The 22,657-nt window shown below is 40.5% G+C and overlaps 1 protein-coding gene across 1 annotated transcript; it reads right to left on the reverse strand.

Moving 5' to 3' along the window:
• Window positions 1-427: 427 nt before the first annotated feature.
• On the reverse strand, window positions 428-22,654 carry PSMD5 (proteasome 26S subunit, non-ATPase 5). Its single transcript, XM_023242651.2, has 10 exons — window positions 22,335-22,654; window positions 14,709-14,853; window positions 13,409-13,522; window positions 12,841-12,969; window positions 10,426-10,535; window positions 8,398-8,540; window positions 6,516-6,707; window positions 3,808-3,917; window positions 2,789-2,929; window positions 428-1,233 (listed from the first exon to the last, which is right to left on the reverse strand). Exons 1-10 carry the CDS (start codon window positions 22,505-22,507, stop codon window positions 976-978), a joined length of 1,515 nt encoding a protein of 504 aa, XP_023098419.2. The 5' UTR covers window positions 22,508-22,654; the 3' UTR covers window positions 428-975.
• Window positions 22,655-22,657: the final 3 nt, after the last annotated feature.

The following is a 22,657-nucleotide window of genomic DNA, read 5'->3' on the forward strand; positions in this document are numbered from 1 at the left end:
AGAAACATATCTCTGGATTCTGAACGGTCACACTCAGATAACACACTCACCCAGAAACCTGTGACTGAGGATTGGTATGCAGAGTGCTCTTCCGGTTAGAAAGCAGGGCACTGGAAAGAGGTGGGAACATTTTGTCAATGAAAAGAAAGCACATCCTTTGTTAATCAATGAGATGGCATCCTGGTTTATATATACTAGCTGCCATCTGACTCTGGTTATTAGGAGTCAGTATCTCTCTCTGATCAATTCAATACTGACTTGATGGATCTGAGAAATTAAAAGCAAAACCCTCAACAATTGACGGCCCACCAATAAGACAAGAGTTTGGGGAGTCTTCCTGCTTTAGGAATGTTACCACTCCTCCTTAACATTTACTCCTCCAGCAAAATTCAATGATCAGCAACAAAAACACGAAGAACACTAGAAATGTTTTTAAAAGATTTATTTATTGTCCATTTTCCATAATAGTAACAAAAAAATCCAAAGACACCTTATTAAAAGCATTTATTCTTAGTATGGAGAACATAATTTCAAAATTCCATATTATTTTTCAAAGAATCTTTATATCCAAGACTTTGCAAGTGGAATCAGAAGGGGGAATAGAACAACAAAAAAGGTGGTGAAGAGAATTCAGAAACAAGTTGGTTCCATTATTCTATTTGAAGCACAATTTTAAATAAAATGGGGTAAGTCCATGAAAATTTTCTGAGAACAAAACTTCCATCTTCTTGGAAAGATTAAGGCAGTCAAAGAAATCTGAAAAACACCTGATGCAATTATGATCAAGTTTGCCTGCTTTCCTGGTTCCACACTGTATTTCAATGTAGAAACACCACAAATGCATGTGATAAAGTTACATTAGATACTCCATGATTAATTCTGGGAGAAGGGAAGTCTCTGTTTTGTAAAACACTGGTGAAGTCAAATGCCTTAGGAGAAGTTTTGGTCAAAAAATGGTCTACCTTCTTGAAGAAATCATTCAGCTCCTTCCACGGCTGTTGTGGAAATAGGTTTCACATAGTATGGACCTTCACTCAGGTAAGTTCTGAGCCTCAGATAATTTGGGTTCCCAAAGATTTCTGCAACCGTCTTGGAATTGGCAAGTGCTTTAACCAGTTCGTATTTGGCATCCTTTGAAGCTTTGTCATGCTCCACAGACCGGTCCATCACATATTCCACAAACCCTGGACTATTAAACATAAGTTTCTGAGCCCAGGGTTGATTTGCGATGGCCTGAAATAGAAGGTAGAAAGAACACAACTCCTCTGAGCCTTAAGAAGTGAAATGTGTTAGTTGGATAGCACAATCCTTACAAAAAATTTTGGCCACATGAACCTTAAAAATGTTACTTTTTGCCTAAGAAAATTCTCTCCTAGAAATCTTAAGAAAATAATCTAAATATTAAATATTAATCTAAATTTTAATTAAATATTTTATTAAATAAATAAATCTAAATATTAATTAAATCTAAATCTACATATTAAAAAGCTTTGTACATAAAGATGGTTATCATAGTGTGAAAATTATAATATAAATGCTTAATAGTGCGGGATCGGTGAGTATATTTTAGTATATAGCAAGAGAAAATTAAATAAACATTAAGAATAATTTTTATAAAGAATAGGTAAATCTGTGATATGAAAAAAGTAGATCCAAATTATACTCATGGCATAATGACAACAGTGGAAAAATAAAAACAAACACCAGAGAAGAAAAGACTATCCTGAAAAAACTCTCACGCTTGTGCACAGGATGACATTTTCAGAATGTTCATTATAGGACCATTTGTTACAGAGAATCTCTGAAATCTTCATTGACAGGAGAATGATTAACTGTGGCTATACAATGAAATAATGACTTTCTAATTGCCACTTTTAACACAGACAACCCCTACAAACAGAAATGTTGAAGAAAACAGCAAAGTGCAGAATGATATAAACAGCATGATACCGTTTACAAAATTTAATATGCAAAATACTGTAATTTGTTTAAAGATACATACATATGTAGTAAAAGTATAAAATCATGTATAGGCTTGTAAACCCTGAATTCATGACAGTGATTACAGTCAGCGAGGAAGAAAGGGGGAATGACAGAGATAGGAAAGTATTACCGATGTCTGAAATATTTTACCAAAAAAAGGTAAATAAATAAAAACTGACACTAACACTAATATTAAAAGGAGATATACAAAATAGGTCTGATTTTAAGTGATTTTAAAAATTTCTACTTTGCAATCTTTTCCAAATTTTAAAATAATGAATAAGCAACTTTTACGAGAGCTGACACTGCTTAACTCAACCTTGTGGGTTTGGGCAAAGCTTGCTGAAGAGATACCTGAGCTAGTCCTTCCAGAATGAGTAAGAGGTTAACAAGCAAAGTTGGGAAACAGCGCTGAATGTAGAGGGCACGTAAAGGTCCAGAGAGATAAAGTAAGCAGTTTGGTATCACTAGAGCATTGGGTGCCAGAGGGGGAATGGCGGGAAATAAGGCTCAGGAAGAAGACTAGGGCTGGGTCAACAGAAGGCTTGTTTGATGGCAGATAAGGAATCTGGAATTGATTCTATGATCCTGTGGAATCCTGTTCAAACCTTTGCCACAACACCTAAGACCTTGAGCTGAAACAATCTGTTTACACGTCTCCCTCATTAGTCTACACTAATAGAGGGCAGAAACTACACATTTGTGTATCCCCAAGGTATGGCAGAGGCACTAGCTCATCATAAGTACTCATGTGTTGAACTAGCCTCTTCCCAGAAGGACTGGTGAAAAAGACAAGGATGCTTACCGTGAACACTTTTAAGGCAGCACAGTGCAGTTCAGGGAAGGGCTGATTACTGATGCCACGGAAGAGCTCCAGCGGGTCCCGAGATAAAGAAGAAAACCAGGATTCTGTCATCCTCAGGAGGTCATCAGTCTGCTGCTCAGGCTACATGACAGAAATGAAAACTCTCAAGCCTCTGGAAGTCAGGAAACCTGGATTCTGATGGCACTTTGTCATTAGTTTGCTATGTGATCTCTAAGTCCGGAGCACTCTTTCCCAAATCCAGCTCCAGACTTCCTCAGTTTTGTTTTGTTTTGTTTTTCTGATAGGGTTGATTAGGCAATCTCTAGGGTTCTCTCTCCAGTTCTTTAAAAAAAAAAAAAACCATTTTTGGGCGCCTGGGTGGCGCAGTCGGTTAAGTGTCCGACTTCAGCCAGGTCACGATCTCACGGTCCGTGAGTTCGAGCCCCGCGTCAGGCTCTGGGCTGATGGCTCAGAGCCTAGAGCCTGTTTCCGATTCTGTGTCTCCCTCTCTCTCTGCCCCTCCCCCGTTCATGCTCTGTCTCTCTCTGTCCCAAAAATAAATAAACGTTGGAAAAAAAAAAAAATTAAAAAACAAAAACAAAAACTTTTTTTTTTTTAATGTTTATTTAGTTTTGAGAGAGAGAAAGACAGACAGACCATGAGCAGGGAAGGGGCAGAGAGAGAGAGGGAGACACAGAATCCGAAGCAGGCTCCAGGCTCTGAGCTGTCAGCACAGGGCCCAATGCGGGGCTCAAACCCACCAACCGTGAATCATGACCTGAACCAAAGTTGGACACTTAACTGACTGAGTCACCCAGGCACCCCCTCTCTCCAGTTCTAATACTGGATGATTCCACTTTTAACTAAAAAAATGTCACTAGTAACATAGTGAGGATTATCTTCTTTTACTAAAAGTTGAATACCATCTATATTAAGTTAACCAGGATTATGTTGACTTATATAGACTTATTGTCCCAAATATATCCCACTATCCTTCATTAATTTCCCAATGTACTTACTGGTATATAAAAAATAGACGAAATTGCATCCAAACACCTAATTTTGAGCTCTGTTGAGGCATTCTTTGCTTGATATCCTATTTTCATGAGCAAGCGTTCAAAGCGAGTTCCTTTGAAAGATAATAACATATTTTTTATGGTGGTAAAATACACATAATATAAAATTTATCATTTTAACCATTTTTAAGTATATAGCTCTGTGACATTAAGTATATTCATATTGTTGTGCAACCACTATCTGTCTCCAGAACGTTTTCTTCATCTCAAATGGAAACTCTGTACTCATTGCAGTAACTCTCCATGTCGTCTACGTCCATCCCCTGATAACCAGTATTTTACTTTGTCTCTGTATATGTTACTCCAAGAACCTCATATAAATAGAGTCATGTAATATTTGTCTTTTTGAGTCTGGCTTATTGCACTTGCCATAATGTCTTCAAGGTCTCTGCATGTTACAGCATGGATGAGAATTTCATTTCCTTTTTTTTATGTAATTTTTTTTCATGTTTATTTATTTGTGAGAGAGAGGGTGGGGGGAAGGGCAGAGAGGGCGAGGGAGACACAGACTCTGAAGGAGGCTCCAGGCTCTGAGCTGTCAGCACAGAGCCTGATGCCAGGCTCGAACTCATGAACTGCAAGATCATGACCTGAGCTGAAGTCAGACGCTTAACCAAATGAGCCACCCAGGCACCCCAAGAATTTAATTTCCCTTTTAAGGCTGGATATTTCATTGTATGTATATATCACATTTTGTCTATCTATTCATCCATCAATGAACATTTGAATTGTTTCTACTTTTTTTGGCTATTGTAAATAATGTTACGAATACAGGTGCATAAATATCTTTTGAGTCCCTTCTTTCAATCCTTTTGCATGTATATCTAGAAGCATGTTTGCTGGGTCATATGGTAATTCTATGTATAATTTTTTGAGGAAACACCATAATGTTTTCCACAGCAGCTGTACCATTTTACATAGCCACCAAATATGGGAATTTCTCTACATCCTTGTCAACACTTTTTATTTATTTTTGTCATTTTTCTGTCATTATAGCCACCCTAATGAGTGTGAAGTGAACAATGAGATTTTTTTAAAACTTTAAAAGAAATTTTTTTATTGTTTATCATTTTTGAGAGAGAGAGAGAGAGAGCGAGCAAAGCAGGGAAGGGGCAGAGAGAGAGGGAGACACAGAATCTGAAGTAGGCTCCAGGCTCTGAGCACTCAGGACAAAGCCCGATGTGGGGCTTGAACCCAAAGACCATGAGATCATGACCTGAGCTGTAGCCGGCCGCCCAGCCAACTGAACCACCCAGGCACCCCAACAATGAGATTTTTTTAAAGTATGCTTTCATATACTATGACCTCTACCAACCTAAACCAACACAAAATTAAACGTGTAGTCAGATGGGATGCCTGGGTGGCTCAGTCAGGCAAGCATCTGACTTTGGCTCAGGTCATGATCTCACGGTTTGTGAGCTCGAGAACTGAATCAGGCTCTGTGCTGACAGTGTGGAGCCTGCTTGGGATTCTCCCTCTCTGCCCCTCCCATGCTCTCTCTCAAAATAAATTAAAGAGAAAAAAAAAAAAACAATAAAAAACAACAACAACAACAAAAAACCCACGTAGTCAGAGACCAAGTAACAGGCCAAAAACATACATTCAGATGCAATGCAGCGTATACAAAAGACAAAGTGTAGAGAATTTGGAATTAAAGGACCTGGATTTGAGTAGCAAATCCACAGTCTGTATCATCTAAAAAAATGTTAACTTCTCTGAGTTTCAGCTACCTTATCTGTAAAATGAGAATGCATAATATGTTCTTTGCAGGTCTGTATAAGGATTACATATCATACACAAAAGCACTTAGAAAAGTATATTAATAAGGATACCAATTGTGACAGACAGTAGCACATTAATTTTCAACACATACTCTGTAAGGGTTTTAACTGTGCCCATATTAGTTTTCATATAGAATTCACAGTCCTTTAAATTACTCACAGATGTTTGTAAGCGATGAATGATGGGAATCTACTCCCAAAGCCAAGGGCACACTGTATACGCTGTATGTTATCTAACTTGACAATAAATTATATGTAAAAATATAAATAAATAAAAATAAAGATTCCATAAAGATTAAATAAATAAGTAAATAATTACAGATATGCCTTAAAAGTATCATTCTTAACATAAAATTGGTAACAAATTTTTGTTTCTTTTTCTTCCTGGACATTACAAATATAAAACAAATGTGTGTTTTCATTAAATATTCACAATCCCGAGATTGTTTATCCTTTTTATTAATGAGAAAAATAAGACCTGAAGTAATGAAGTGAGGGCATGAAGTTCAAGAAACCAATTTGTCAATAAATTATATTAAAAAAAAAAAAAAAAGCTAAGTCAGTGTTGGAACTGGAACATGAATCCAGGTCTTTTGGAGTATAGCCCATGGTCTCTGGACCTTGAACACTATCAAAGAAGGTATAGAAGGGACACAGTACTTGGTCTAGCCTGGTAAAAAATAAACAAATAAAAATTCAGTAATAATTGTAAGACTTTCTAGGGATGCGTTCAAGGTCACAATAAAAAGACTGCCATCTGTAAGAATAGTTTCTACAATGTAGTTATTGCACCAGCAAGTGAGCTTATATATTGAATTGTTGCCAAAAACGAAGATATCCCTAAAGAAAACCCAAATAAGTCATACCAACCTGTTTTTTGTAAAACTTGTTTTCCTTCAACATTGGATCCCAGGATTCCGATTGTGTCCACTGCTACGCCAATCATGGTGGGGTCCTGACTTTCTGTCATTTCAAAGACTTTTTCCACAAAGACAGGATAGCGCTCACAGATCTGTTGAGGACTATCCATGATAGCCAGGTTTCCAAAAAACTTCACAAATCCTGAAGATATGTCCAAAAATATACGTTTTTTAAAAAATGTTAATTATTTTTGAGAGAGTGCACGAGCACTGGAGTCGGGGAGGGAAGAGAGCGAGGAAAGAGAGAATCCCAAACAGGCTCTGTGTTGTCTGCTCAGAGCCCAACACAGGGCTCAGTCTCACTAACCATGAGATCATGACCTAAGCCAAGATCAAGAGTAGGACATTTAACCAACTGAGCCACCCATGTGTCCTACAAGAATATACATTAATAGAGAAGGAAGGCCACATAAATGTGGGCCCTATGTTTTCATACGGACAGGAATAAACTACAGGGCAGGAAGGGGAGAATGGTTATGCACTGTACTCTATTACCTAGAAATCAGACAGACCATTAGGAGATACCGAAGGACCTGTGATGTGGTCCTGAGAACATTAACCCCAGGGCGTCAATGGAGCTGGGTTCAAATACTGAAGCACTGCCATACACAAGAGGAAGAGCAAAGAACAAGGACCACTGGATATAAATTAGAGGAAGGCAAGTTTGGAGTATTAGGAACAAATTAAAAAAAAAAATTTTTTTTTAATGTTTATTTTTGAGAGAGAGAGGCAGAGCGTGAGCACATGAGGGGCAGAGAGAGGGAGACACAGAATCTGAAGCAGGCTCCAGGCTCCGTGCTGTCAGCACAGAGCCCGACACAGGGCTCGAACCCATGAACCATGAGATCATGACCTGACCCGGTCAGACACTCAAAACTACTGAGCCAACCATGTGTTCCACCCCAGGAAATTTTTAAACAGAGATGCTCATCAATGAAGTAAGCTAGGCTACTTAAGGAAGGAATAAATTTCCAATTTCTGCAAGTGCTCAAGAAAAACTAATTAACCATGTCCTACAATGGAATGGCTAGAGTAGATCCTATATTAAAGATTCCGACACAGATTTGATGAATTTGTGAAATATACTGCATCATTAGTAGTATTAAAAAAATTTTTTTTAAATGTCTGTTTATTTTTGAGAGAGAAACAGAGTGCAAGCAGGGGAGTGTCAGAGAGAGAGAGGGAGACACAGAATCTGAAGCAGGCTCCAGGCTCTGAGCCATCAGCACAGAGCATGATGTGGGGCTCGAACCCACGGACTGTGAGATCATGACCTGAGCGAAGTCAGTCACTTAACCAACTGAGCCACCCAGTTGTCCCATTAATAGCCATTTTAATTTATGTTGCTTTTGACTGAGGTTCAAAGGAAACTATCCTAATACTCAAAACAGCAATGGTATTTCCAGAAAATCAGATTCAACAATACATGGCTCCCAGGGCAATATATTCCACCTCATCAAGGGGCTATGGGTATCATCTAAAGGGACCTGCTCTAGGGGTGCCTGGGTGGCTCAGTCAGTCAGTTAGGCATCCAACTTCAGTTCAGGTCATGATCTCACAGCTCGTGGGTTCAAGCCCCACACTGGACTCTGTGGGGGGGGGCTCAGAGCCTGGAGCCTGCTTCGGATTCTGTGTCTCCTTCTCTCTCTGGCCCTCCCCCGCTCGTGCGCGTGCATGTGCTCTCTCTGTCAAAAATAAACAAACATTAAAAAGAATTTAAAAAAAATATACAGGGATCTGCTCTACAGAAAATAATCTCTGGCCTCTCTTGTCAGAGATAACTCAGATACAAAACATGCACCATTATTTTCACAGAAATCAGTATTTCTTACCTGGCAAATAGAAGCTAGAGAAAGGGTCTGAATCTGCCCCAACAATTATATTAGAAATCTGATCAATTACTCCTTCTTGAGAAAGGTACTGTCGTCCATGTTGAGTATACGCCAGTGATGTCACCATTTCTACACAGGTGGCTCTAAAATGCCAAAATTTTGCATACAATTAACATAGTTTATAAATTGCTTTCATAGGATGTATTACTTAATTCTTTTAATCTAAAAGTCAGTAATCCTGGCTACTTTTCAGATGGGGTCACAAGAATGAGAAAGCTGCAGTGGTTCGTCCAGAATCACATTTTCACTACAAGGCAGAGTTTAAATTTTGACTTTTGACTTGAGGCCCATTATTATTTCCACTAAAATAGAGCAACTTCTTAAAAGATTTTTTTTTTAATTTTTATTTTGAATTATTTGAAATCAAATTCTAGTCAACTTGCCATTTATCCCTGCATACTTCAGTATGCACCTTTAAAAAATATGAACAGTTCCTTACACAAATTATAATGCCATGTCCTCATATTTTAAAAATTGATAAAAATTCTTGGTATCATGTAATAGGTACCTGTGATCAAATTTCCACAAAAAATTTTTAAAAGTATTTTTATAGTTGACCTTAAGGTATTTTAACAGATTATTTGCAGGGTTTTTTTTCTACATTACAAAATTTGATATAAGGCTAAAAAAATTCTTAAAAATTAATTTCCTTATTAGGAATGCTTTGAAACAATGTAACTCAAATGCTTTAAACAGTGTAACTCGTGACTGATTTACACATATGAGTTGAACAAATTCAGTCACATTAAAAAAACATAACAATCAGAAAATCACATAAGGAGGGGCGCCTGGGTGGCTCAGTCAGTTTAGTGTATGACTTTGACTCTGGTCATGATCTCATGGCTCATGGGTTTGAGTCCTGTGTCACACTCTGTGCTGACAGCTCGGAGCCTGGAGACTGCTTTGGATTCTCTGTCTCCCTCTCTCTCTACCCCTTCCCTGCTTGTGCTCTCTCTCAAAAATAAACATTAAAAAAAATTCAGAAAATCACGTAAGGAAAACAAAAACCTGTGTGCACAAAAACAGCAAAATACTTGAAGCAAACCAAGTGTTCAACAGTGAGGATGTATTAGTAAACTGTGGAATATCAACAAGGTAACATTGGCAGATATTAAATGGGACTTAGGGAGTAGAGGGCTGGGAGTGAAGAGACTAGAATTAATATTTCTTTAAGGACCTATGTCACCCAATGTATTGGTTTCTTTGGCCAATTCATTTAATCCCCATTATCTTTTTTTTTTTTTTGATGTTTTTATTTATTCTTGAGAGAGAGACACACACAGAGAGTGCGAGTGGGGGAGGAGCAGAGAGAGAGAGAGGGAGACACAGAATCCAAAGCAGGCTCCAGACTCTGAGCTGTCAGCACAGAGCCCGATGTGGGTCTCAAACTCGTCAACCGCGAGATCATGACCTGAGATGAAGTCAGACGCTTAGCTGACTGAGCCACCCAGGCGCTCCAATCTTCATATCTTCTTTAGAGCTGTTACTGTTCCATTTGAGAGAAGAAGAAATGGAGGTGTAGAAAGGTTACAATAATCTGTTCAAGGTCAAAAGCTAATAAGTAGCAGAAATGCACACAAGCCTAAGTCTTGCTCATTTTCAAAAGCCCATGTTTCTTCCATCATGCCATAGTGCTATTATTTAACAAAACCAAAAATGTGTAAGATAACATATTAAGTAATACAAAATGGTAGTTATCATGTGACTGCAAAAGTACACATGTCCAAGGACAGGGAATACAGTTAACCTAAAGTAGATTAATTGTCATGGGCGGCTCTCCTAAGTTTTAGTATATTGTCACGAATAACCTGAGCTTTTTCTAAAGGCGCCTTCTTAATTAGGACAATGGTCAAGAGATTGTAACCCAGGTCCAGGTTCTAATAGGGAACATTGCCCTAAGTCCCAAAGCTGCTCCCCGGACCTCTCAAAGAAGACATTTTGCTTTAAGAACTCTCTCAGTCAACACACCTGACCAGCACATCCTCCCCAGTCAGCTCTCTGAGAAGCTGGGTTACCAATCCACTGGTGGTACAGTAGTTTAAAGATTCTGGTGACACAGAAGAAATCTCCACAATTAACTGGAAGAAAAAAACAGAAAAAGCTGAAAGGTCAAAACAGCCCAAACCTGTTAGATCTCATTTAAAATTTTTTTTTTCAACGTTTATTTATTTATTTTTTTTTTGGGACAGAGAGAGACAGAGCATGAACGGGGGAGGGGCAGAGAGAGAGGGAGACACAGAATCCAAAACAGGCTCCAGGCTCTGAGCCACCAGCCCAGAGCCCGACGCGGGGCTCGAACTCATGGACCGCGAGATCGTGACCTGGCTGAAGTCGGACGCTTAACCGACTGCGCCACCCAGGCGCCCCAGATCTCATTTTAAATTAAACACAGGACTAGGTACTTTATATAACTGAATTTTTTTAAAAAAATCCATTATTTGTCTCCACAACTGGAAAAATCTCATTGAACCTGTGAGAAATTGTTTTGGCACAGAAATACTCCATTATGTCTGGTTGTAGCTGTGCTTTTTTTTTTTTTTCTCTCCCTTAAATCATCAATCCATAAATCAGGGTACAAAAGCCTGAATGAGTGATAAGACTGCTAAAAATCATTCCATTCATACATTCTGTCAGTCAGTCATTTACTTACTCATTCCACAAGTATGTCCTGAGGGCTTACTGAGAGATATAGGGCACTGAAGGGTTTTCAGCAGAGGAATGATAGGACCAGATTTGAATTTTTATTTATTATTTACTTACTTTTAAAATATTTTAAAAATATTTATTTATTTTTGAGGGAGAGAGAGAGAGAGAGAGAGAGAGAGAGAGTGAGTGAGTGTGAGTGGGGGACGGGCAGAGAGAGAGGGAGACACAGAATCCGAAACAGGCCCCAGGCTCTGAGTTGTCAGCACAGAGCCCGACACAGGGCTTGAACTCACAAACTGTGAGATCATAACCTGAGCCGAAGTCAGTTGCTTAACCGACTGAGCCACCCAGGTGGTCCTAGATTTGAATTTTTAGAAGATCATTCTGACTGCGTCTGAAAATAGACCAGTGGTGTCAAAAATGGATGAGACCAGGTGAGATGCAAATACAACAGTAGTCCAGGTGTGAGATACTGGTAGCTTAGACTAGGGCAGTGGTGATTATACCAAGGAAGACAAGCACATGGATGTAAGTAAAACCGGCACAATACGATGACCTAATGGATATGTGGCAGGGAAAATAGGGTCTCATAGAGAATAAGCTCAAGTTCTAATACCCAACCATGCTGACTGTGACACAGGGCTAATTTGTTGCTGTTGTTTTTTTTATTGGAGAATGGGCTGGGTTAAGAAGCTTAGGAGTTTGGTTGGAGCATGAGTGTGAGGGGCCTAGAATACGTAGGTCCAAAGGGGGAACACTGAGTAAGCAGCTGAACATGAGGGTCTGAGTTAAGAAGAGAGGTCTGGGGGTGGGCACCTGGGTGGCTTAGTCAGTTGAGCATCTGACTTTTGGTTTTGGCTCAAGCCATGATCTCGTGGTTCGTGGGTTCGAACCCTGTGTTGGGCTCTGTGCTGAATGGGGAACCTGCTTCGGATTCTCCCTCTCCCTCTCCCCCTCCCCAATTTTGCTCGCTCACTCACTCTTGTGCTCTCGCTCTCAAAATAAATAAATAAACTTAAAAAAAAAGGAAGAGAGGTCTGGGTTGGTTTATGGAGTCATCTCATTCAGATAGGAACTGAAATCATAAGATGAACAAAATCGCCTGGACATGAATATACAGTGAGAACAAGATTTGGGAATTTACTTCTATGATCTTCAACAATTAAAAGTTCAATTGAGGATAATGAGCCAGGAGACTAAGATGAAACAGCTAGAGAGGCAGAAGGGAAACCAGCTTAGGATGGTGTTAAGACACGCAAAGTAAGAAAGTGTTTTGAACAGGGAATTAGACAGTCAAGGGTTCATTTTGAATATGCAGCCTATTAACTGTGTGGTCTGGGTCAGCTATTCCATCAGCAGTGAGGTTAACAGTAATAACGTATATGGTTTACTGTAAAAGTCGAAGACAATATATGTGGAGATTTAGCACCATACTAAGCCCAAAGTGGGTGCAAATAAGAGCCATTTCTTCATCTACCTGCTGTAACGATTTCAAAGTCTAGTTTTAATGTTATCTACTCTATTATAGTAGTTAATATAGTGTACTGTAAATATTTTTCACATGACTGTTTCACACACTAGGCTGGGAGCTCACCCCCACATCTCCAGCGTCAAATACAGAGCCTAACACAGACTACATACTCAGTAAATGCATGGTAAACAAGCCATCTTGCCTTCCAGTGGAAGCTCTACTGCATTCTGAATTGTAGGCATCAGGAAGTATGCTTTTAGTCTTACCTCATACACTCTGTACCGAACAACGTCATTTGTTTTCATTACACTTTTCAAATCATCCAGCAAATTGCTTTCAAACAAAGCCTCCAGTCCAGCCTGGGTTAATGATATTCTTGACAGGGATTTAATGGCCTTATAAGGAAAGAAAACATCTCTTAAGTCATAAACATGCAGAATATTAGTATCTACTTCATGATATCGATGTGAAATCGGTGTATGGAATGCATCTTCCCCAATGACCATTTGCTATGTTTTAGCTATCGTTATTTAAAACTGAAAAAGACACATAGTATTGCCTATAGAAAACAGATTATGTACATTTTTTTTTCCTTATCAAGCAACCTAATGCAAGCTCTATGATGGATAATTTAGATATGCTTTGTCTAGAAAAAAGGGAAGGGTTTACTGGTATTTGTTCAACATTTTTTATGTATCTGATACCATCTACATGAGGTTGTGAAAACAACTATACAAATCATCCGTACTCAACTTTCACCTCTCAGTCCAGAAGGTCTTTCTTTGTTTTTCAGGATACTGTGCATGTTTAAGCTGATGGTTCTAGGTGACTCACCGCTTTAGCTACAGACAGATTGTCTCCACCAATACAATAAACAATTTGTTTTAGTAATTCAGCATTATTTAGAATCTCAGTAACAGCCTCAGAATTTTCAACAATTCTTCCGACCTGAAATAAAAAAGTAATCAGAAATTCCCTTAGTGTGCTGTTATTTTAGGGGTTACAGGTTACAGCTATAAGACAAGCCATTAAAAATTCCAAATGACCCGGGGCGCCTGGGTGGCGCAGTCGGTTAAGCATCCGACTTCAGCCAGGTCACGATCTTGCGGTCCGTGAGTTCGAGCCCCGCGTCGGGCTCTGGGCTGATGGCTCAGAGCCTGGAGCCTGTTTCCGATTCTGTGTCTCCCTCTCTCTCTGCCCCTCCCCCGTTCATGCTCTATCTCTCTCTGTCCCAAAAATAAATAAACGTTGAAAAAAAAAAAAAATTCCAAATGACCCAAATTCATTAAAGCTGAACACACTTATGGGTATAGTCACATTATTGAAAAGAAAGAAAAAAAATAAATGGTAGATAAGGAGTTGAGACATTTCAGTGAGAGAAAACAATACAAATGCTAGTTCCATCAACTAGCAAATTAACTTCTTTGAACCTAATTTCTTATCTATAAAATGAGAATACTTCATTGTAGGATTGTTATGAAGATTAAATGAGACTAAATAGGAAAAGCATGTACTACAGTGTCTGGCACATAAATGGTCAAAGAAAAATCAATTACTTTCTGCCTTTTTGTTGAATTAACACTTCTAGAGGAGAAAAGAAAAAACAGTACTTGAAAACCTACTGGGTAAGTAACTGCTCAGGTCCTAACAGCTCAACCAGATAATCCTCAGCAGCAGCTCTTTTCCCAAATAGTAGGGTATTATGGTTATCTGGGTGACAGGAGTTTCTGTCTCAATTTCTTGGTTTAGTGACCTTCACAACAGTACTTTTTCATGCCACTATAGTAAGACCTAACACGGCAATACCTTCTCTAGACTAGGAGCTCTTTGAAGGAAAGAAATAGGCTTTATTTATCTTGGTAGCTTTAAGAGTATACGGTACAATGCCTGGCATTAAAAGGATCAGTCAGTATTTGATGAATGACTATTTCAGATAATACTTGGTAGAACTTCTTACTTTAGCTTATTCCTCCTGGTTAGTTAGCCATGCACACTAGAATAGACGCTTCTTAGGGACAGAGAGAGATCATATTTTCTTCATCCTTCTGTCTTTGGCACCCAGCGTAGAGCCTGGTCCAGAGCAGGTGGTCAGTAAATGTCAGCTCCTTTATTATGTGCTAGTAAAATTTCATACCTGGGACAGAGTGAGAATTTTTACGGAATCATTGGAGTGAGTCAGTCCCCTCTGAAGGTCAACCCTGAGGTTCCGGGCCACGTGAACTGGCTCCACAGCTTGGAGCAATCTCTCCAGAATGGATACACACAAAGTGGTCTGTTCCCTAAAGGAGACATCACAGATCTCATTAGTTTGTGTCCTGCAAGGTAGGAAGTAACAACCTATTAATATCTGAAGACTGGCTCAATGAGGATCACTTACACACAGACTGAAGCCTGCTTCATGGATTCTGTCTCCCTTTAAAACACCCTTTAAAACATTCCCTTTAAAACACCAGCTTCTACTAATCTATTAAAGATTTACTAAGTATCTATTATGTGCCATGCTTGCGCTGGGGCTACAAAGAAGGATAATATATATTCTCTAGACTCAATGAGCATAGTCTAACGGAAAATACAGAAAAACAGAAAAGCAACTATAATCCAGGTGGACAAATGCTATAGGTTAGGGTAGGAAGCCGTGGGAGCTCAAAAAAGAACACAGCGTTCAGGGAGGTCTCCCCAAGGGGTAATACCTGAGCTTAATTAAAAAAAAAAAAGTGGGAATTATCTAGGAGGACAAAGGTGTTCTAGGTAGAGGGACAACATAAAAGGCACAGAGGACAGATAGGGTTATACATTCAAGGAAGTATAAGAAGCTCCATATGACTGGGATAAGAATGGGAGAGGAGTGGGAAGAAGGTAAAAGGAGAAGGATGAATGGCAAGAAATAAGAAAGATGCACAGAAGCCAGATTCTGATAGGCCATTTTTTGTCATGCTACAGAATTCAGACTTTTTGCACAAGGGAATGGCAAGCCATCAAGTGGTTTTAAGCCAAGAAGTAACATGATGAGATCTGACTTGAGGAAATCACTCTGTATAAGTTAGAGAAAGATTTTTCAGTCAGAAGGCAGGTGATGAAGAAGTAAAGCAGGGGAGTAGCAGGGGGGATGGAGAAGAGGGAAGAGATTCAGGAGCAATTAAAGAAGTAAATTAATCACAACTTGATGACTACTAGTTGTAGATATAAAAGGTGTTTTAAGAATAACTTCCTTTTCTCTTAATGGGCAGTACCATAGGCACTCATATACTGCTAATAGGAGTATACAATTAAACCAATACAACCTTTCTAGAAGTCGATTAAGCAATACATAACAAAAGCCTTAAAAATGAACAAATTTCTTATAACCTAGGGGTTGCATTTTGTATAACTGCACCTAAGGAAATAATTAAGAATGTTTATACCCAAGATAATTGAGACCATATGTCCATACAAAAATTTGTACGTGAATGTTCACAGCAATAGAAACACCCCAAATGTCCATAAATTAATAAGTGGATAAATAGTTTTATCCATACAGTGGAATATTATACAACATGGATAAAGTTTGGAAATACTATGCTAAGTGAAAGAAGCCAGAACACAAAAGGCTTCCTTTTGATGATGATTCCATTTATATCATTGTCCAGAACAGACCAATCCATAAAGACAGAAAGCAGATTCCCAGTGGCCAGGGGCTGGGGCAGGGGCAGAGAAGAGGAATGGGGAGTGACTGTTAATGGTTATGGGTTTCTTTTCTTTATTTTTTTTAATGTTTTTTTTCTTTTAATTTATTTTTGAGAGAGACAGAGTATGAGAGGGGGAGGGGCATAGGGAGAGGGAGACAGAATCCATGAAGCAGGCTTCAGGCTCCGAGCTGTCAGCACAGAGCCCGACGCAGCACTGGAACCCGTGAACCATGAGATCATGACCTGAGCTGAAGTCTGACGCTTAACTGACTGAGCCACTCAGGCACCCCACTTTCCCTTTTTTAAAAATCGTGACTATATATACCATGAAATTTACCATTTTAACCATTTAAAAAAATGTTTATGTATTTATTTTTGGGGGAGAGAGAGAGAGAGAGAGAGAGAGAGAGAGCGCGCGCACAAGGGGGGAGGGGCAGAGAGAGAGGGAGATGCAGAATCCAAAGCAGGCTCTGAGCTGCCAGTGCAGAGCCTTACACGGGGCTCAAACCCACGAGCCGTGAGATCATGACCTGAGCCAAAGTTGGACGCTGAACTGACTGAGCCACCCAAGCACTCCTATCCATTTCTTAATGTATAGTTCTGTGCACTAAGGTTCATTCACGTTGTGCAACCATCACTATTATCTATCTCCACAACTTTTCCATCTTCCCAATGGGAACTCTGTATCTATTAAACACAAACTTCCCGGGGCGCCAGGGTGGCTCAGTCGGTTGAGCGTCCGACTTCGGCTCAGGTCATGATCTCAGAGTTTGTGGGTTCGAGGCCCGCATTGGCTCTGTGCTGACCGCTTGCTCAGAGCCTGGAGCCTGCTTCAGATTCTGTGTCTCCTTCTCTCTCTGCCCCTCCCCTGCTCACGCTTTGTCTCACTCTGTTTCTCAAAAATAAATAAATGAAAAAAAATAAAAAAAAAAAAAAAACAAACACAAACTTCCCTTTCTCCCTTTCCCTGAGCCCCTAGCAACCACCATTCTACTCTCCATCTCAGTGAGTGTGACTACCCTAGGTGCCTCATCTAAGTGGAATCCCAGCATTTGTCCTTTTGTGACTGGCTTATTTCACCTAGCGTGATGCCTTCAAGTTTCCTCCATGTGGTAGTCTGTCAGGAGTTCCTTCCTTTTTAAGGCCGAATAATACTCCATTGTATGTATATACCACACTTTGTCTATCTATTTATCTGCTGATAGATACTTGAATTGCCTCTGTTATTGTAATTTTATTTTATGTATTATTTTTTTAAATGTTTATTTTTGAGAGAGACAGAGACAGAATGAGAGTGGGTTAGGGGCAGAGAGAGAGAGGGAGACACAGAATCCGAAGCAGGCTCTAGGCTCCGAGCCGTCAGCACAGAGCTGGACGCGGGGCTCGAACTCACGAGCTGTGAGATCATGACCTGAGCCAAAGTCGGACGCTTAACCGACTGAGCCACCCAGGCGCCCCTGTTATTGTAATTTTAATTTGCATTTCCCTAGTGACTAATGATGTTGGGTATCTTTTCATGTGCTTATTTGCCATCTATATATCTTCTTGTTCAAATACTTTGCCCATTTTTTAAGATGGATTCTTTCCTTGTTATATATTCTTCATTAAGATTCTTCATTTGTAATTTGCCTTTTCACTCTTAACTGTGACCTTTGAAGAGCAGAGTATTTAATTTTTATTACGTCCAATTTATCAATTTTTCCTTCTATGGATCATGCTTTTGGTGTCACATCAAAGAAATCTTTCATCAACCCAAGGTCACGGAAATTCTTTCCTAGGTTTTCTTCTAGAAGTTTTATAGTTTTTTAGGTTTTATATTTAGGCCTATAATCCACTCTCATATGGTGCTAATGGGAATGTAAAATGGTACAATCATTTGGGAAAACAGGCAGCTTCTTAAAAAGTTAAACATACACATATCATATGAGCCACCCATTTCACTCCTAGGTATTAACTCAAAGAGAAAAGAAAGAATTTGTCTACGTAAAGACTTGTCACAAATGTTCACAGTAGTGTAATTTGTAATATAATCAAACTGAGGACAATTCAAATGTTCACCAGCAGGTAAGCTGATAAACAAATTGTGGTACGTTCATACAAGGGACTACTACTCAGCAATAAAAAGGAATGAAGTATTCACCCACACCACATAAAGTTTAAAACGATGAGTGAATTTTTTTCATGTGTTTTTTTTTAACTTTTTTTTTTTAACGTTTATTTATTTTTGAGACGGAGAGAGACAGAGCATGAACGGGGGAGGGTCAGAGAGAGGGAGACACAGAATCTGAAACAGGCTCCAGGCTCTGATCTCTACTGAGGTGCACAGAGCCTGATGCGGGGCTTGAACTCACGGACCGCGAGATCATGACCTGAGCCGAAGTCGGCCGCTTAACCAACTGAGCCACCCAGGCGCCCCTTTCATGTGTGTTTTTGAGACAGAGAGTGTGCACATGAGCGGGGGAGGGACACAGAGAGAAGGAGACAGAGGATCCGAAGCGGGCTCCGCAATGACAGCAGAGAGCCCGACGCAGGGCTTGAACTCACGAACCATGAGATCATGACCTGAGCCGAAGCTGAACGCTTAACTGACTAAGCCACCCAGGCTCCCCACAAAGATAATTTTCTCAGAAGAAATAACAAATCAAATAATTCTGTTTATGAAATAATTCTAAATACTTTTTATTTTATATTTTATTTTGTATTCTTTTCAGACAGTATGCTTTCCTCATATGGGTCTGTTAAGACCATGGTTTTTTTTTTTTAATTTTTTTTTTTAACGTTTATTTATTTTGAGACAGAGAGAGACAGAGCATGAATGGGGGAGGGGCAGAGAGAGAGGGAGGCACAGAACCGGAAGCAGGCTCCAGGCTCTGAGCCATCAGCCCAGAGCCCGACGCGGGGCTCGAACTCATGGAACGTGAGATTGTGACCTGAGCCGAAGTCGGACGCTCAACCGACTGAGCCACCCAGGCGCCCCAAGACCATGGTTTTAAACAATCACAATTACTTTAAGAAAAATTAGTAAACTCAAAAAACAGGACACTAATTTAGAAGCTTCTGCTGTCACTAACAGCATCCGTCACCAGATGCTTATAATTGTAAAATATCCCCTTTATGTTAAAACATAGTACACGAGAAACTGCACAGAAGCAATTTTCTGTTACTGAATAAATTCTGTTTATATTGAAAAAAATAAAATAAAATGATGAGTGAAAGAAGCCCGAGTACATACTGTAGGATTCCATTTGTATAGAACTCTTAAAAAAAAGGCAAACTCATCTATAGAGATCGGTGGTTGCCTGGCTGAGGTGAAAAGGGATTCAACAAAGAGGCACAAGGAAACTTCTGGGGCTCAGAGACAGCTTTGCTATCTTGATTGTGGTGATGGTTTCATGGGTATATACATATGTTGATACCTGTCAAATTGTATATTTCATTATGTGCAGTTTATTTTACGTAAATTATATCTCAATAAAGCTTTAAAAAAATTTTTTTAATATTTGAGAGAGAGAGAGAGACAGAGAGAGAGCAGGGGCAGAGAGATGGAGACAGAATCTGAAGCAGGCTCCAGGCTCCGAGCTGTCAGCACAGAGCCCAATGCGGGGCTAGAACTCACGGACCGTGAGATGGTGACCTGAGCTGAAGTCAGACGCTTAACCAACTGAGCCACCCAGGCGCCCCCCACTCCTGCTTTTTAAAGCAGCCATAGGTTAAACTGTATAGTGCACAAATTTCAGGCCACATGTGGTCCTTTATACCAAAAAGCCAAAGAGTTAATAATTTACAGTCTCCACGTTGTAAAGCAGTAGTCTTAGAACTTACTTTCTCTCATAAAAACTCTCATCAAGATTCTAGATTTATATCTATTAGATCATATTCTAAACCAATATATAGGAACCTGGTAGTTTAGGCAGGATAATAGAAATAGATCTCAAGACTGCCCATCTACTATCTGCAGAAGAATTATTCCCACAAATTGCAATTGGTATCTACTATGTACCCCATTCTGAATTACCCTGTCAATTTCCATTCAAATTGTCTCCTACGGCACGGCTCCTTCATTTGGTAAAATACATCCTCCATGGACCTCATTCTACAACCTCCCATTCATTTCAGCTCCTACTGTATCTCTGGCGTTAACTTATGGTAGGGCTTTTGAAATTTTCCTGATCCATGATATAAAGTGGCCTCTTGAAAATTTATGAATCCTGGGGCGCCTGGGTGGCTCAGTCGGTTGGGTGTCCGACTTCGGCTCGGGTCACGATCTCGCGGTCCGTGGGTTCGAGCCCCGCGTCAGGCTCTGGGCTGATGGCTCGGAGCCTGGAGCCTGCTTCCGATTCTGTGTCTCCCTCTCTCTCTGCCCCTCCCCCATTCATGCTCTGTCTCTCTCTGTCTCAAAAATAAATAAACGTTAAAAAAAAAATTAAAAAAAAAAGAAAATTTATGAATCTAATCTTTTATGTAGCCTATATTACACTATGTGCTGCATCCTAAGAGGGATGTAGAGATGAACAAAGTATGGCCCCTGCCTTTAAAGACTTTTCAAACTAGAAATAACCACATAAAGAACTATAATATAACACAACAGTGGCAAGTATCATTAACAGAAATAATGATAACATCTCTCAGGAGATCTGAGGACCAGTCACTTGAAACTGGAGTGGCCGAGTAAAACATTTTGGAGGAGATGGCACTTGACCTGGGCTTTAAAGAATGGACAGAATTTGGACGGAGGGAGGGCATTTCATTAGAAGGACTGGCATCTACACAGGAAAGTGCCAAGTCATGCTCAAGGGAAAGTAAATGGTGCCACACGGTAGCTGAAGCAGATGAAGTACCTGTAGAGGAACAGAGGGAAAAAGATGAGGCCAGAAAAAGGAGGATGGAAATACAAGGTAAGGGCTCAAATGCCAGAAAAAGAAGCCATGATTCTATACTGTAGACGATGGGAGACCATGGAAAAAATATGAGTCAAATGATCCAAGAAGTTCACTGTGGTTGCAGTATGGGAAGGGCACCCTGGCAAAGGAAGCTTGAACGTAGTGAGAAGTCAGACTAATGCAACAGACCTAGCAAGAGGGAGAAAACGAGGGCCTAAATTAAACAGGACAGAAAAGAAGAGATTTCCTAGGCAGAACTGAACAATGTTAACTAATGGACTGCATGAAGGGGGACATGTATTAAAAAAAGGGAGGCATCTCAGAAAGTTATAGCCAAGAAAGCCCCCTGGAATCATCCAGTGTTGACCCAGCGACTTTATTACCTTGCCACTTTTGCATTTCTGGATCACAAACATTGTTCAACTGTTTTTAAATTATCAAACGATCAACTGCAAAGTGCTTTTTAATCAAACACTACAGATGGGCCTAAAATGAAAAAAGTTGCCATCCGAAATCCCACTTTTATATTAATAGTTTCTGCTGTACCTTTCAGATATTCTCAATGCCATACTAGCCTGGGGCGGGGGGGGGGGGACTTAAAAACATTACATATAATGGGATCATAAACTCCTACAATTTTCTTTTTCCGTTCAACAACATATATTAGAGATTTTCCCACGTCCCCATATATAGATCTACCTTAGTTTTTCTAATAGCGGCACAGGGTGATATAGCAATGTAGCACAATTTATTTACGATTCCCTTTTAATGGACATTCGGGTTGTTTCTAGTTTTTTGCTGTCACTTCTGTTACGACTATCCTTACACATACAGTACATTTTGAGTGCGAGCATACCTGCGTGTTCACTGCCTATGGATCAAAAGATAACGCAAATTTAAAATGTTGATGGATCTTGCCAAAGTGCCAGGACAGGCCCTCTTAAGACGACAAACGTCGCCAACCTGTACGCGAATATTGCGGCGCCTCTTTCTCGGTGAGCAACCGCGCTTTCCCTCTCCAATTCCTATTTCAAGGATGAGGCAGTGAAGCGGGCACACCTCACAGGCTGGCCTTGAGCCCTGTGTCTGGCCTCCCGGCCCAGGGTCCTTTCCGCTCAAGTGTCAGCGAGTTTTAAGCCTCACCGCGAATGGGGGAAAGCCGTCCCCTCCTCCCAGCCACCCTCGTCTCCTCGACCTCCATTGGGGTCTTCTCACCGGTGGTTCTCGTTGAGCAGGGAGAAAAGCGGGCCGAGGCGCAGTTCCGCCGCTTGCTCGCGGAGCTCGCTGAGCGGCACGGTCTGCAGCACCGACTGAAGCGCGCGCAGCTCCTCCAGGGGCGCTTCCAGCCGCGACACCTCCCTCAGCAGCGCCAGCGCCTGGGCCGCCATCGTGCACCTCCAGCGGGGGCCCCCGCGGCCGCACACTCCAGGCTCGCGGCGCGCCTCTCCGAGCCTCGCGAGATCTGCGGGGCGCAGCCTCCCTTCCCGGGCTTTCGGCCGCCGCCGCCGCAGGCTGCCCCGGCCGCGCCAATAGCGATG

The sequence above is a fragment of the Felis catus genome, chromosome D4 (genome assembly GCF_018350175.1).
Source record: "Felis catus isolate Fca126 chromosome D4, F.catus_Fca126_mat1.0, whole genome shotgun sequence".
NCBI classification, from domain to species: domain Eukaryota; kingdom Metazoa; phylum Chordata; class Mammalia; order Carnivora; family Felidae; genus Felis; species Felis catus.

Coding starts and splice junctions, on each gene's coding strand:
- PSMD5 (XM_023242651.2), bottom strand. CDS start 22,507: ATGGCGGCCCAGGCGCTGGCGCTGCTGAGGGAGGTGTCGCGGCTGGAA. Junction 10,536..12,840: donor TTCGGTACAGAGTGTATGAG/GTAAGACTAAAA, acceptor TTTTTCTTCCAG/TTAATTGTGGAGATTTCTTC. Junction 6,708..8,397: donor CTCTAGCTTCTATTTGCCAG/GTAAGAAATACT, acceptor ACATATCTTCAG/GATTTGTGAAGTTTTTTGGA.